The following is a 13995-nucleotide window of genomic DNA, read 5'->3' on the forward strand; positions in this document are numbered from 1 at the left end:
ACGATAAATGCTTGAGAAATCTAATATGAAATACTAGTTTTTTTAGCAAGTGAATATGAAGCCAAATTAAATAGAAAAGTATATTAATATTAAAAAAGATACAGACCTTTGAATATGTCTTATGTTATCTTAACATCGCGAAGAAGACGAGCCGCCATAGCTCCACATCTTCTCGTTTCCCAATCACTAATCTCTTTACTCTGGAGATTTTCGACTACACTGCTTTCTTCTTCTTCGATTTGATCATCTTTATTGCTGATGTCATCGTCCCCTGATATTTGTTCGGTTTCCTCCGATGGAACATCCTCAATCTCCTTGCCAATGCTGCTGTCTGAAGAAGGCTTTGGTCTCATCATAAATAACTGTATACTTGGATGTTGGTACTCACTGTGCATCTACAATGATCATAAAAAAAAATATTTTTATTTTACATTACAAATTTAGAATCAATGTTTTGACTCTACAAAACAAAATAAATAATTTATATTTTCAAACCTTTGATTTAGGAACACTTTTAACCTCAAAGTTTCTTTTCCACAAATCGAGCATTTGATCGTGGACATTTGTCGAACGAAGTTCATATCCCAACTGCAAAAACCAAGTTTTTTAATTAATGCAATTATAGATTTACTAACACACAATTTCAGACGAAATTCTAAGTGAAGTACCACAATGGTGGTTCTTGGACCAGATAATGCAAGTATTGTCTGCAACAGAGGTTCTAGAAGATGCTCTGCATAAACCTAGATAAAAAAAATCATGTCAGAAAAAAAAGAAGAAAAAAAATTGTTTAATTGAAGAAGTTAGCAGCACTAGTGAACTCACGACATCAGTGCCAATGATATAGTCGAAAGGTGGTTCGACAGCTCTTATATGATCTGCATTTCCCCAGTTCAGCTCTGCCACCTTCATTGAACCAAAGGAATCTACACGAAATAACAACGAAGCATTAAAGAAAATAGTAATGAAAATGTAAATTAATTATTCAACAAAATAAAGTGATGTGGATACCTGAACCAGGAGCTATCTGGAGTATTCTAGAAGTATTCCGATCGACGTTTCTCATAAGCAAAGGCAAAACCTCAGTTTGATCGGTGGTGACGACATCGCACCCTAGCAATGCCATACCTGAAGCAATGTGCACGCTTCATTATTTTATTCTATAATCCGAAACCTTTCGGAATTATTCAATTGAAAATAGTACTTTTAAGAAAAATAAGAAAAGAAAATTGTTACCGAATCCAGCTACCCCACAGCCTGCTCCAAGTTCAATTACTCGTTTTCCTTTCAGTTTGGATGGAGAAAACCTTCCTCTTCTACAATTTTTTTCCTTCACAATCGACGAAAAATAAGTTTAATGTAGGCTATTTATGTATTGGTAAATAAGGTTGGAAGTTCATTGCTAATATAAACTTATTACTTTTGGTACTAAATTGACTGGTTTCAGAATTCAATTGGGAATGGATACGACATGCTGAATCAATTTGTTAATTGTTTTATATTCAGATAATTCAGCACGATATTTCTTAAATTACCAGGTACCGAATTTAGCTATGCAATAACTAGTGAATATATACCAAAATTTAACTTAAAAGCAACATAAACTCAATCATCCAACTTCATGTGTCAACGCAATCTTCTCCACTCATAACAGTTATATTAAAACATCATAAAACTTTAAGACAACAAACGAAGAAAAAAAAAGGTGCAAGAAAAGTTTTACCAGAAATTTGGCAAACACCATCGATGCATCCCAAACAGTAGTGCCTAAGTGCTTAGAATTTGGATCCTGCACAAACACAGCTCACTTGTCACTGAGAATGAGGCTAACAAGAACGGGTGGAATATTTTTTTATTTTATTTTTTCTGATTTTATTAATAAATCGAGACAAGGTGCCCAAACAAACTCATCGTTTTTATTGGCATAATACCTGTGCAAAGTGAAGCTGATGGCCAAGAACTTCAAATATAACGGCCGATGTGTTGGGAGAATTTAGCCTGAAATACGAGAAACAATGATGCGTGAATGAGTACACTAACTTTAATCTTGACTTAATAAATTTCTCGAATATTAGAAACAAACTAGTACGAAGACGAAAATCATTTAAACGAGTTTGCAAATACCATTCTTCTAAAGCACATCAATGCTTATTATAAGGCGAAATCGAAGAACTCATACAAGGACTCAAATACCAAATTCAAACAATCTCCTCCTTCTGAAATTATTTATTTCCAAATTTGGACTTAATTAGGTTATGGAGGATAACAAATTGCATATCTTCTACATCAACCCTACTCAACATTTCTGTAAAAACAGGATTCACAGCATCACTTTAATAAATAAAATAAAATAAAATAATTCCAGGGCTAACTCCAAAAAATAAAAAATAAAATAAAAATTCCCAATAAATACCTGTCCGCCTCCATGCGAAACTCTGTAGTTTGAGTGCAATAATACTTCAAATGATCTTCAAATCTTCACTGCCCTACAGAACGGAAGAACATGCACATGAAATATTCAGTGATTTTTTTTCCTTTCTACGTTCAGATGAAAACTAAATGCACATGAAATGAAACTGATTGTTTAAATATAGGCGGGAATTTCCTCCATAACCATACTAGTAGAGATAGCTTACCTCGGATCGGATTTCGCTGCCTTCAACACTGAGCAAGTTCGATTTGCCGATGAAATTGATTTTCCGGTCCGTTTGGGGGCTAAAATTAATGTTTCACACTGGGCTGGGGGGCCGAATTGCAAAGGAGGTTTTTGATTTGGACTACAGTGAAAGACACTTTAATCCCCATTTCAAAGTAATTAATTTTTCGTAATTACCATTTTCCTTTTTCTTTTCTTTATTTCTTTTTTCTCCTTTCCATCTTCCCATTTTACCCCTCTTCCTCAATATTGACATTTTAATTTTTCGTGAATGTGGAAATCGATTATATATCAATTATCAAAGAAATTAAAAAAAAAAAAAAAAATTAACTCTTGCGAATAATGTGATGGGTTTAGATCGGCACCAATTGGCCGAGCTCCCCCATATTTTAGATTAACGGGCCAAGGCCCAATAAGTCACAAGGACCACAGCGGGCCAAGAGCTCGTGTGGTAAAGACAAAAAGTTCATTTAGCGGAAGTCCAATTTAAGTGTTGCCTTAGTGAATTGAGAGCTTGGGATTAGGAATAAGAGGACACGTGGCGGCGAGCTGATCACAAGACCGTTGGAATATCCACAATCAAAAGTAATACTGTCGTTTCTAAATTCTCTCTTTATTTACATATATTTTTTGTCGATTAATTCATCTTCATTGGCGGTAACACCGACGTTAAGTGAGTTTCTCGTCGGCCAATGGAGTAGGGTTTAGAAGGAGGGTTTGAAGATGTAGATATTGCACCATCAATGTTTAAAGAAACGATTTTTTTGTATAGAAGTTGCGAGATTATATTACACTATTTTTATATATAGTGTTTCCCATGTTTTGAAAATTCCGAATTCCATCAGTTTCGACCGTATATTTCCGAATTTAGAACATCTTTTACACTCCAATTTTCAAAATTCCGAATTCCGTCAATTCTGGTCCGAAATTTTCCGAATTTGAACAAAACTTTTCGTTTTCTTTTAACGAAATTGGAATTAATATGGACTAAAGGTTTAAGTTGCAACATTAGTTCAAACGTACGTATTATCTAGACATGAAATGAATCAAAGCCCAAATCTTCAAACCAAACACCCTTCATGAAATCACAACAATTCTTCATGTTTATGAATAAAAACTTCTTGTGCATCCATGAACCATAAATAAAAATGACAAATCACTACGAAATTTTCGCCTTTCGTTTTTCTTGCTCTCTCTCACATGGGTTCGCCTTTCATCCATCTCCTTAGCATTTCCAACGATGCTTTCGGTTGATCCATAGGAACAAGATGACCAGCATTATACACTTTCAAGAAAGTAAGATCTCCATAACTCTTCCTTAAACCCGCCTCCACTCCATCAACCTTAAACGGAACAAAAGCAGCCGACAAAAATTCTTTCCGACCAAACCATTCCATGTTATCCACCCATCTCGAGTTTCCTTCGAAAAAAAAAAAGACGCGGTAAGAATAGTTCCATTTCGACAAATAATGTCTAAATTATCGACACCAATTAACTAACTAGTGTACCTAACCAGTTGCAGATAAGATCGTATTCGCCAGCATATACTAATAACTTGATCCCGTCTTGTAATAACGAAGGAATATCCACTTCGAAATTCTTCATCGACTCCGTCATCATTGCATCGTAAACCACGCTACTACACGAAACGAATTGTATATCTCCTTGAACCCCCAAAGCTTTTTTAACCGATATCTGATTTAGGAGCTTCTCTGCATTCGAGAAGTCGTAGCACAACGAACCTTCGCATTTTTTTCGTATATCATAGTACTGTAAACAAAATATATTATTTGTTAAACATTGTAAAATAAAAATAAAAAGAAAAAAAAAAGAAAAAGAAAAACTAAGTCTAAAGAGCTTTATTTACGTTAACGTCATTGGTGGAGGCAAGAATGTAATTGAAGACGTCGTTGCAAACTCTGTAGGCACGAGCACAAGCCGATGAATTGTTAGTGCCTGCTGCGAAACAAAATTCTGGTTATGCCAAAAAAAAGACACATATGTATATATGTAATGAAATAGTTTATTAGTTATTACCACATGTTTTTGTTTCATGTTCGCATGTTGAAACGGACTTGTTAAGGTCGTTGTACTGAGATTGGTCGATCAGTTTCATGTCTAGAGCATAATCACGGTATGCTTTGTATTGGATTTCCGGATTAGTCATCCCATTTCCAATGGCTAATCCCTGTTTCGTGTGGCTCGTATATTACATTTCGCATTATATTTTAAGACAAAAAGATATAAATATATAACATGACATTTGAGGATAAACATACTTTGAGATTTACGAAAAGCCCTTCTTTATTTTTGTTTCTCCGATGGATCTGAGCTGCAAAAACGGGGATGTAATGACCAGCATACGATTCTCCGGTGATGTAAAAGTCGTTCTTTGCATACTGTGGATGCTTTTCGAAAAATGCCTGAGGATTTATTTTATTTTTTTAATCATCAGTGTTATTTTTTTTTTTTTGTGTATTAGTTAATTAAAGTTCAAAAATTGAGAAAAAAATTCAGACAATGTACCTGCAAGAAGTCATAGATATCGACACTGGCTTCCTCTGAGTTGGTCCGAATATCGTCCTTGCTTGAAGAATAACTGAAACCTGTTCCTATTGGCTGGTCTACGTATATAAGATTCGATTCCTGCGCATATAATTTTATTTTATTTAAATGTCAAAGTGTTTAAATATTAGGAATTGATTACGGATAAATTAAATTAGGGGGTACCTTATCCCAACCGAAATCATTCCAAACAAGTGACAAATTGTTTGTTAAGTGAAAAGGGCCGTTTTCGTAAAACAAAGCCAACGAGCCACTACACCCCGGTCCTCCCGTTAGCCATAAAACCACAGGGGCGTTTACGTCTTTTTTTCTCAATTCGAAGAAATAGTAAAACATCCTGCAATAAAATAGTAAAATTTAAATTTAATCAAGAAAAAAACAATATAATGAATTCTTGAAACTAAATCATATAACCTTACCTGGCACCTTTGGTGTGAGGGAGTTTGTAATAGCCAGCATGGTGGCCAAAATCTTGAATGGTGGATTCACTGGAGTCACTAAGGTGTGGGAGTCGAAAACTCTTTTCGACGATTCTTGGTTGGGGGGCAAAATGGTCATTTTCTATGATATTGATATCGTTTGTAGGAAACAAGTTGAGTTCTCTGATGAACTTTTCAGCTTGGTTCTTTGGGAATGCGAAAGTCGAGGCCGGTAAAAGATTTTGATGATCTGATAAAGTGAATGCAAATGGGAGAAGGGAAAGAAGATGAAGAATGAGAATATAAAATGATTGCATCATTGTATATTATTCCCAAGGAAGAATGGAGATGTAACATATATCTATATCTATATCTATATCTATATATATAGATAAATATATAATATAGTGATTAGAAGGGATATAGACAGTATTAATGATGCTGATTTTGTGTGTTATTATAGCATCCTTCAATTTTGAGGAAATAGTATTAATTTTGAATTTTCCTTTTTTATTTAACCTTCTATTTATTTAATGAAAAATAATTGTAGATAACCTCATAATAAAGACAGGGAAAACAAAAAGGGATCCATGAAGGAGAAAAAGAATGCATTTCATTTCATTTCATCTGTTAAATAATTAACAGCATCTTTTCTCTGTTTTCATATATATATATGAACTAATAATTCCGTAAAACCTTTACATTATAAAATAACCGAACTTTAAAGCAATGATCACATTGGAGCAAGATGACCATCTCCTTGAGTGAGTTTCCCTTGCATCCATCTCTGAAGCATCTCCAAAGATGCTTTTGGTTGATCCATAGGTACCATATGACCTGCATTATGTACCTTAAGAAAAGTCAAAGGCCCGCTCCCCTTCTGTAATCCAGCCTCTACACCGTCCACCAAAAAGGGGCCCGTTGGAGCCGCCACAAATTTCTTCTGCCCCGACCATTCCATTGCATGAACCCATCTCGAATTCCCTATTTTTCATAAATTTTATTTTATTTTTATTATATATATTCAAGAAACTCGAAAAATGGTAATAAAAAAAAGGGTGAGTTTTTATGGGAATATAGATGTTACCGAGCCAATTGCATATAAGGTCGTATTCGCCTGCGTAAATGAGTACTTTGATCCCGTTTTCGAGAAGTGAAGGAATTCCCACTTCGAGATTTCTCATCCAATCTGTGATCATAGCTTCGTAAACTGCTGTACTACACGAGACGAAATCTATGTCACCTACACCAAGTGCTTCTCTAACCGACTTTTGGTTCAGAAAATTCTCCATGTTTGAGAAATCATAGCATAGAGAACCTTCACACTGTTTTCTTATGTCGTAGTACTGCATTTGTAAGATCAACAAATAATACATAAAAATATTTCCGATGTTCTTTACGCTGTAAAAATATGTAAAGAAAAAAGTTAAACTTACATTTATACCACGGGAAAGCTCGACTATGCTGCTGAAGATGGTGTTGCAGGCCATGTATGCCGATGTACAAGAAGATCCACCATTAGCACCTTAAAAAACAGAAGGGTTTTATTTTTGAATCGGCATTAGGAGGGTGGAATTCGAAATTACGAATTATATATACCACAAAGCTTGATTGCTTGTTGGCAGTCTGAAACTGCTTGCTTCAGTCCATTGTAATCGGACCGTTGAATGAGTTTATTGTCCAAAGCATAATCTATGTATGCTGGGTACTGTATCTCCGGATCTGTAAGCCCGTTCCCGATAGCGAAACCCTGAGAAAAATAAACGAATATATATTAATTAAAATCAAGATACTTAACAAAATGATATTCAAAGGCTTGTTATGAAATGAAAAGAAAAAAAAAATATACCTTTAGATTAATATGAAGCCCCTCTTTGTTTTTGTTCCCTTGATTAACACGAGAAGCAAAAGCCGGAATATAGTGCCCAGCATACGATTCTCCGGTAATGTAGAAATCGTTCTTCAAGTACTGAGGGTGCTCCTTGAAGAAAGCCTACAAACATTTCAGACACATTATTATTATTAGTATTATTACATTAAATGCATCAAATATTGCATCATGACTTAATTAATGATAAAAACCTGCAAGAAATCGTATAGATCATTGCTAACACCCTCTTCATTGTGTCTAAGATCATCATCATCTGAACTGTAGCTGAAACCTGTTCCGGTTGGCTGATCCACATATATAAGATTCGATACCTGCCAAAAAATCGAGCAGTACGCGAGTTAATTAGCAATTGATTCTTTAACTAAAAAAAGTAAATGCCCTTTTGTTGAAAAAAATCAAAATAATTTACCTTATCCCATCCAAAATCGTTCCACGTTAGGGAGAGATTGCTTGTTATATGAAAAGGGCCATTTTCGTAAAATAAAGCCAATTCACTACTGCAACCCGGTCCACCGGTTAGCCATATAACTACAGGATCGGCTGTGCTATTTCTCGATTCGAAAAAGAAATAGAACATCCTGCAAACACATTGCATTTATTAGTTAATTAAACTATATAAAAGCATTTGAAAAGAAAACAGAGATGCAGCTTATTCATGGAAATTCAGCAATAATTATAAAATTTAAAACAATTTTTTTTATGATAAAAAAAAAAATGGATTATCAATTCATTATTAGACTCCACCAAGTCATGTTTAATTTGTACAAGAACAAATCATCAGTTTCGCTTAATCTGACACAGACAACTTATCAAACAGTATATCTGCTTCAAAAAAACATTCACAGATTACATTATGTGATTATATCCACCTCTTTAATCAACCAATCAAAACAATTTAAAACTTTAAGCAACAGCCATCATTGATTTTGCCACAACAAACACACACACACACACACACACACACACACACACGCACACACACGCATAAATTGTGAAAAACAGTAATCCAAATTCTTCTCGTGCGTGTGTGTGCGCGCGCGCGTGTGTGTGTATATATACATACACATATACATATACATACAAGTGAAGTACATACCTTGCATCTTTGGTGTGCGGAAGCTTATAATAACCAGCATGGTGACCCAAGTCCTGCACAGAAGTTCCCGAATCACCCAAAACGGGGAATTTCAGGCGTTTCTCGACGATTTCCGATGCACCGAGGCTGTAATTTTGGCCGGCGTGATGATTCACTTCATGCTTGGGAAACAAATTGAGTGATCTAATCTGGTTTTCAGCCTGTGTTTTGGGGAATTTGTAATTGGAAATCAATGAAGAAATATCTCTCGTCCTCAACGAATCTGCTGCTAATGTAACAGTTGCAGAAACAACGAAAACGAATAGAAGCAAATGCGACGATAAACGAAGGATTGAAGAAGCCATTGTTTTTCTGTATGGAAATTCTCTGAGAAAGAATGGAGAATACGGTTTTTGGTGTGGGGTATATATATACAGAGATTCTGGTGTGTGGAGTGAGAAATGTGCATTGTATTTGTGCGTGTGTGTGTGTTTTTCTGTAGGGGATGAATTGGGGGGGTGGGGGTGGGGGTAGGGGGGTGAGAAGTTGGGGAAAATGGGGGGGCTTTTTTTTAAGCCTTAACGGACTTTTGTATTTCTTTTTCTATTTTCAAATACATTTATTTTTGTTGAACAAATGGACCCCAAAGGGTAAAAAGGAGAAAAAGGTAAAAAAAAATAAAAAAAAGAGAAAAAAAGGAGAGATATTTAGTTAGAAAATATAATATAATATTTGGATTTCATAAAGCGTGACAGTGAAATAATTGAAATAAAGAGAGATTTTTTTATTTATTTTTTTAATCATTATTTTTCTCCATGAATTTAATTTGGGATTTGGGAGTGAGAAATGTGTCTCGTAAATTGATTATATTAATTGTTTAATTTAATTTAGTTACATGTTCATATTACAAGAATTTGAAGTTGGGGTAAAGTTCAGTGCATGCATTATTATTTAGACTTTAGAGATATATAGTATAAATTATTATTTGTGTAAACTATTCAATTAATCATGAAAGAAAGCGAATATGATGAATGTATCTAATTATAAATAATTATATTAGAAAATAATTTTTTTAAGAGTTTATACAAACACACCAATATAACGATGGCATGCATATATGTGATTTGAAGTTTGAGGATTTTAATATGAAACTTTTTTAGTAATGGGCATCTAAAATAAATACCATATCTTTTTCAGTTTAATATCAAAATTCCGATTAATAATGTTCTATATTAAAGAATTTATTTTTTTTCAAAAATCTCCCCTTTATGAAAAGATCCTCAATAATGTCTAATATTAGAAATCAGTTTAAAAAAAAACAACCTTCTTTTAGGTAGTAACCGCAATCTTTAAATCAAATTTGTCAAAAGTAGAGTACCTAATTTCGAAAATCTTGAAACTCATGTTGCTTGAGTGATAATTTTTGACAAAGTTAGCTAATACATCATAATTTTATATATGCTACACCCGATGAAATACATCGAGTGATCCTGAACCGTTAATTTACACATAATAACACACACTCATGTGAATATGTGCTTAGTGGTTAACATCTGTAGTGTGGGATCACCCGATACTTTTCATCAAGTGTAACATCTCATTAACGTTATCGCCATCTTTCCCTTTCCCTCATTAGGGTTGTAAATTAAACGGATCACATTGGAAATAGTACTTTAGACGCAAAAAATTTCCAAAATTGAAAAACTAATTCCACTGTAATTTCCAAAAATGTTAAAAATCCAAATTTCAGAAATCGGAATAAAAAAACTTATTCTACAATCGTATTTTTCATATCAAAATTGGCAGAAGTCGGATTTATTTTTATTCACCTAAAATATAAAATTTATATTATAAATGTGTCATCCACTAGTCCAAATCAACGAGACTAAAATCACATTGTTACGTAAGCAATCATAACAATAATGTGAAACGAAAATGGAATAATTAAATGCAATAAATCATCCTTTTATTTGCCCTTTTTCTATTCCACACGTTATATTAAAAACAATTATTCTTTAGAGAAATTATGGTTGGGGATAATAGATAGAGATAAAAATTTAATTTGTTCATCCACGAGAGGAATGTGAAGTTGTTGCTTCTAAGGCATCGAAACCTTAAAAATATAGAAACACCTGCTCATTTTAATTAAATAATTTAAATAATTGTAACCGTAAAGAAACGTACTCTAATTTATTTTATTTTATTTTTTGGAAGTATTGATTATTTTAGTAGGATATATTGGGTCGATGTAATCACTCAGCACACATACACATGGGTGTGTGTTTGATTATGTGCAGATTAACGGTTTGTAATTTATCGGGTGTAGCATCAAATAAACCGAGATATGTGACTTACAAAGTTTACGACGTTCCAAATTATCAAAGGCCTTTCTCTCGATCATCATCTGCTATGATTTCTCATACAGATATTCAAGAACAACATACGTATGGACATACCTCAAATACAAGATTTTTTGCATGTTAAACGTCGCATGATAATATTTTTATGGTACATTGTATAAAAATAATATATAGAAAGAAAAAAAAAAAAAGACGAGTTAAGATCGAACTCTAGCAAGACGAGCCCTTATTTCTTCCATATCTTCCTCATCGTCAATATTATTCTCCTGCAATTTCAAACAAAGGACTTCAGACAACGAAAAAAGCAAAAAAAAGAAAGGCGAAGCAGTGAGAAAAAAACATCATGGAATTTTGTGATATTTATTATTACCTCATCAACTTGTTCAGTGGTAGCAGGTTGTTTGAGCTTCTCCTTTCTAGAAGCTTCCGGAAGTTGTGCGGCAGTCTCTCCAGCAATTGCTGTTAAGACCTTCTCGATTTCTTCTTCCGTTTCCTCTTCTATGTCTTCCGAATCGAGTGCATTGTCCAAAGAATCATTCATCATCTCTTCAATCACACCAGCCTGCAGTAAAACAATAGATCCTTCAAATTACTTCCAAGATTCATTAATTTTTTTGGAAAACAAAATATTCCATAAACAAATTCCACAACTGCGGAGCGACCCACATAAAGTTATTAGAGTAACCAAACATCAATTAAGGTCCGCAATCATTTAACTAATCATGGTTAATATTAGAGGGTCCAAAAATGATACTGCTTAATCAAGGTTAATGGATGTTTTTACATATAACAAGACCTGTTAAGGAATAGTTTTTTGAACTCTCGTATTCAATTTCAACAGAAAGCCACAAAAAAATGAAAAACAATTTCAGGTAACACGTGATCACGTAAACACCAAGTGCTTACAATATAGGTATTTCAGAACTCCAAATAAAATAATCTATATATTAAAGATAACCAGCACATGTTCTTTATGAATATATGACTTTAACAGAAATAATATTGCTAACGAAAGGTTAAAAGTGAGTCCAAAAATACGAGCCTTAAGAATCTGTATTTTGCGAGGAAAAAGCAAAATTACCTTAGTCATTTCTTTACTGAATTCAATCATGGTGACAGCTACCTCCGGAGCCTTCATAAGATTATTGACAATCTTCATCACTTCAGCACTTTTCGACAAATGTCCCACAGTTCGAGCAATAGCTGACGAATCAATAATAGACAATCAACGAGAAATACTAGGAGAAAAAAAAGAAAAAGGGAAAAAAAAAACCCTACGAAAACGACAAGACTGAAAGAAAAAGAACACCCTCTACAGAATTAACATGTTCATCCACCCCAAAAATCAAATCATTCTTGCCGATCTTTCGAGTTTTTTGTAAACCAAGTGGTGCATAACAAAATTAGATGCACACAGCAGTTACAATTGTCTTTAATTTCCACTTACTAAGCCTTAACATATCAAGTTTCGTGTTTCCGAGTTTTTGAGACAGCTAGAAAAAGTGAAGTGAGAGTAAATTCTCATCAATTATGCTATAATCGTCAAAATAATTAGGGAAGCAGATTAGAGGGACTATTTGAGGGTAGGCTACCAATTTCTTCTCGATTGATATACAGGTCAAATTATTTTGGCGATTTTAAGAATATGCCTTTCCACGAAGTCGATAACTGCTCATATAAGCGTACGAAATCTTACCACCAAAACTGTTAGCACTTGATCACTAAACTAGTTACAAGGTTTTCCAAATCACACTTAAATATTGAAATAAGTATGAATAATATGCATGGCTGAACTAGGTCATTATAACTTGAAAACGAAGCAAGAGTACAAAAACAAATAAGTGAAAACGAAGAAGGTTTTTATACCAACACTTTCTCCAAGATGCATTGATATCGAATTCAACTGCGCCTTGTTCTCGTAAAGTCTATTCACGGTTTGCCTCGATCTCACAATTTCTTTAGCGAGTGACTGCAATTAGAAGTCATCAACGAAGCATATCGGACGCATAAATCGGCACATGTAAACTATTAAAGCTTCTTTAAGATCATATTCATCATACAAAAATCTAAAGCATTCAACTCCCATTTCAACATATACCCAATCGAAATACAGTCCACTAAAAACGATAACACATAAACGCGATTAATAACATGGAAACGCAGATGCAAAACATCAATTCAAACGCCGAAAAAATCAGTCCGAAATAAATTGGATAATTATTAGACAATTGAATAAAATTAGCACCTTAGCTGAACCCATGTCGTTTCTTTTAGCAGCCTCTTTGATGGCTTTCTGAACATTTTTCTCTTCCCTCTGTATATCTAAACAAAACCCCCACCGAAATTAACTCAAACTTTACATCAAACACTTAGCGAGCAAATAAAAAAACGAACAAAAAAGCAGAAAATAAACATAAACCCTATATCATGATATGTAGAGATGTAAACAATGACCTCGAATTTGGCGCTCGATATTGCGGCATTCGTTGCGGAGGCGGCGCTGCCAATCTCTTAGCAATTGCTGTGGATTAGGTTTTGGTTTCAATATATTCATCACTTTTTCCATTTTTTTTTTTATTTTTTTTTTAATCTTTGATTGAATTTCTCGCCGAGCAAAATACTGAATTTCCCTGCAAAATTAATGCTGATGCGCTGCGGATTTTTTACAACAAGAATCTCAATTCTGGAGAAGATAATGAGGGATGATTTTCTGGCAACCACAAAAGAAGAAAAGTAAAATAAATGAAAAAAGTGGAGTTGATCGAAAAAAAAAAGTTCCTCCTCCACTATTGTGTTTGATTCTTATACTTATATTTTTTAATTAAATAAATATTTATACATATAAAAAAAACATTTTATTTGAAATTATTCTACTTCGAATAACAAAACTAAATTTTGCTAAATTGAAAAAAAAAATCGTATTCTAATTCTCTAAAAATAATAAGGGTAAATTACAAAACCCCCCCTGAGGTATGGTCAAATTACAAAAATCCCCCTCTTGTTTGGATAATTACATCTACCCCTCAACT

At 33.8% G+C, this 13995-nt stretch overlaps 4 protein-coding genes across 5 annotated transcripts; all 4 read right to left on the reverse strand.

Annotated features, from left to right (window-relative positions):
* Window positions 1–6: 6 nt before the first annotated feature.
* LOC105958559 (S-adenosyl-L-methionine-dependent methyltransferases superfamily protein) lies at window positions 7–2910 on the reverse strand. The gene is made up of 10 exons (XM_012982565.2): window positions 2637–2910; window positions 2414–2486; window positions 1932–1998; window positions 1724–1789; window positions 1237–1330; window positions 1012–1128; window positions 826–926; window positions 669–743; window positions 496–588; window positions 7–395 (listed from the first exon to the last, which is right to left on the reverse strand). The coding sequence occupies exons 2-10, from the start codon at window positions 2425–2427 to the stop codon at window positions 120–122; spliced, it is 903 nt and encodes a 300-aa protein (XP_012838019.2). The 5' UTR covers window positions 2428–2486; window positions 2637–2910; the 3' UTR covers window positions 7–119.
* Window positions 2911–3650: 740 nt separating this feature from the next.
* On the reverse strand, window positions 3651–6022 carry LOC105958501 (serine carboxypeptidase-like). 2 transcript variants are annotated; one of them, XM_088817687.1, is made up of 8 exons: window positions 5641–6022; window positions 5387–5558; window positions 5183–5302; window positions 4936–5079; window positions 4694–4844; window positions 4524–4612; window positions 4165–4426; window positions 3651–4076 (listed from the first exon to the last, which is right to left on the reverse strand). In XM_088817687.1, the coding sequence occupies exons 1-8, from the start codon at window positions 5958–5960 to the stop codon at window positions 3853–3855; spliced, it is 1482 nt and encodes a 493-aa protein (XP_088673813.1). In that variant the 5' UTR covers window positions 5961–6022; the 3' UTR covers window positions 3651–3852. The 2 variants fall into 2 exon arrangements, with proteins under 2 accessions (XP_088673813.1, XP_088673812.1); XM_088817686.1 differs by having other exon boundaries at window positions 4524–4615.
* A 211-nt stretch (window positions 6023–6233) lies between these two features.
* LOC105958557 (serine carboxypeptidase-like) lies at window positions 6234–9079 on the reverse strand. Its single transcript, XM_088817235.1, has 8 exons — window positions 8628–9079; window positions 7941–8109; window positions 7723–7842; window positions 7490–7633; window positions 7240–7390; window positions 7077–7165; window positions 6728–6986; window positions 6234–6624 (listed from the first exon to the last, which is right to left on the reverse strand). The coding sequence occupies exons 1-8, from the start codon at window positions 8969–8971 to the stop codon at window positions 6374–6376; spliced, it is 1527 nt and encodes a 508-aa protein (XP_088673361.1). The 5' UTR covers window positions 8972–9079; the 3' UTR covers window positions 6234–6373.
* A 1902-nt stretch (window positions 9080–10981) lies between these two features.
* LOC105949189 (vacuolar protein sorting-associated protein 24 homolog 1) lies at window positions 10982–13776 on the reverse strand. Its single transcript, XM_012972480.2, has 6 exons — window positions 13421–13776; window positions 13212–13288; window positions 12833–12935; window positions 12048–12169; window positions 11337–11528; window positions 10982–11232 (listed from the first exon to the last, which is right to left on the reverse strand). The coding sequence occupies exons 1-6, from the start codon at window positions 13530–13532 to the stop codon at window positions 11164–11166; spliced, it is 675 nt and encodes a 224-aa protein (XP_012827934.1). The 5' UTR covers window positions 13533–13776; the 3' UTR covers window positions 10982–11163.
* Window positions 13777–13995: the final 219 nt, after the last annotated feature.

Source organism: Erythranthe guttata, chromosome 4 (assembly GCF_056151865.1).
Source record: "Erythranthe guttata isolate IM_541 chromosome 4, IM_541, whole genome shotgun sequence".
Classification (NCBI taxonomy): domain Eukaryota; kingdom Viridiplantae; phylum Streptophyta; class Magnoliopsida; order Lamiales; family Phrymaceae; genus Erythranthe; species Erythranthe guttata.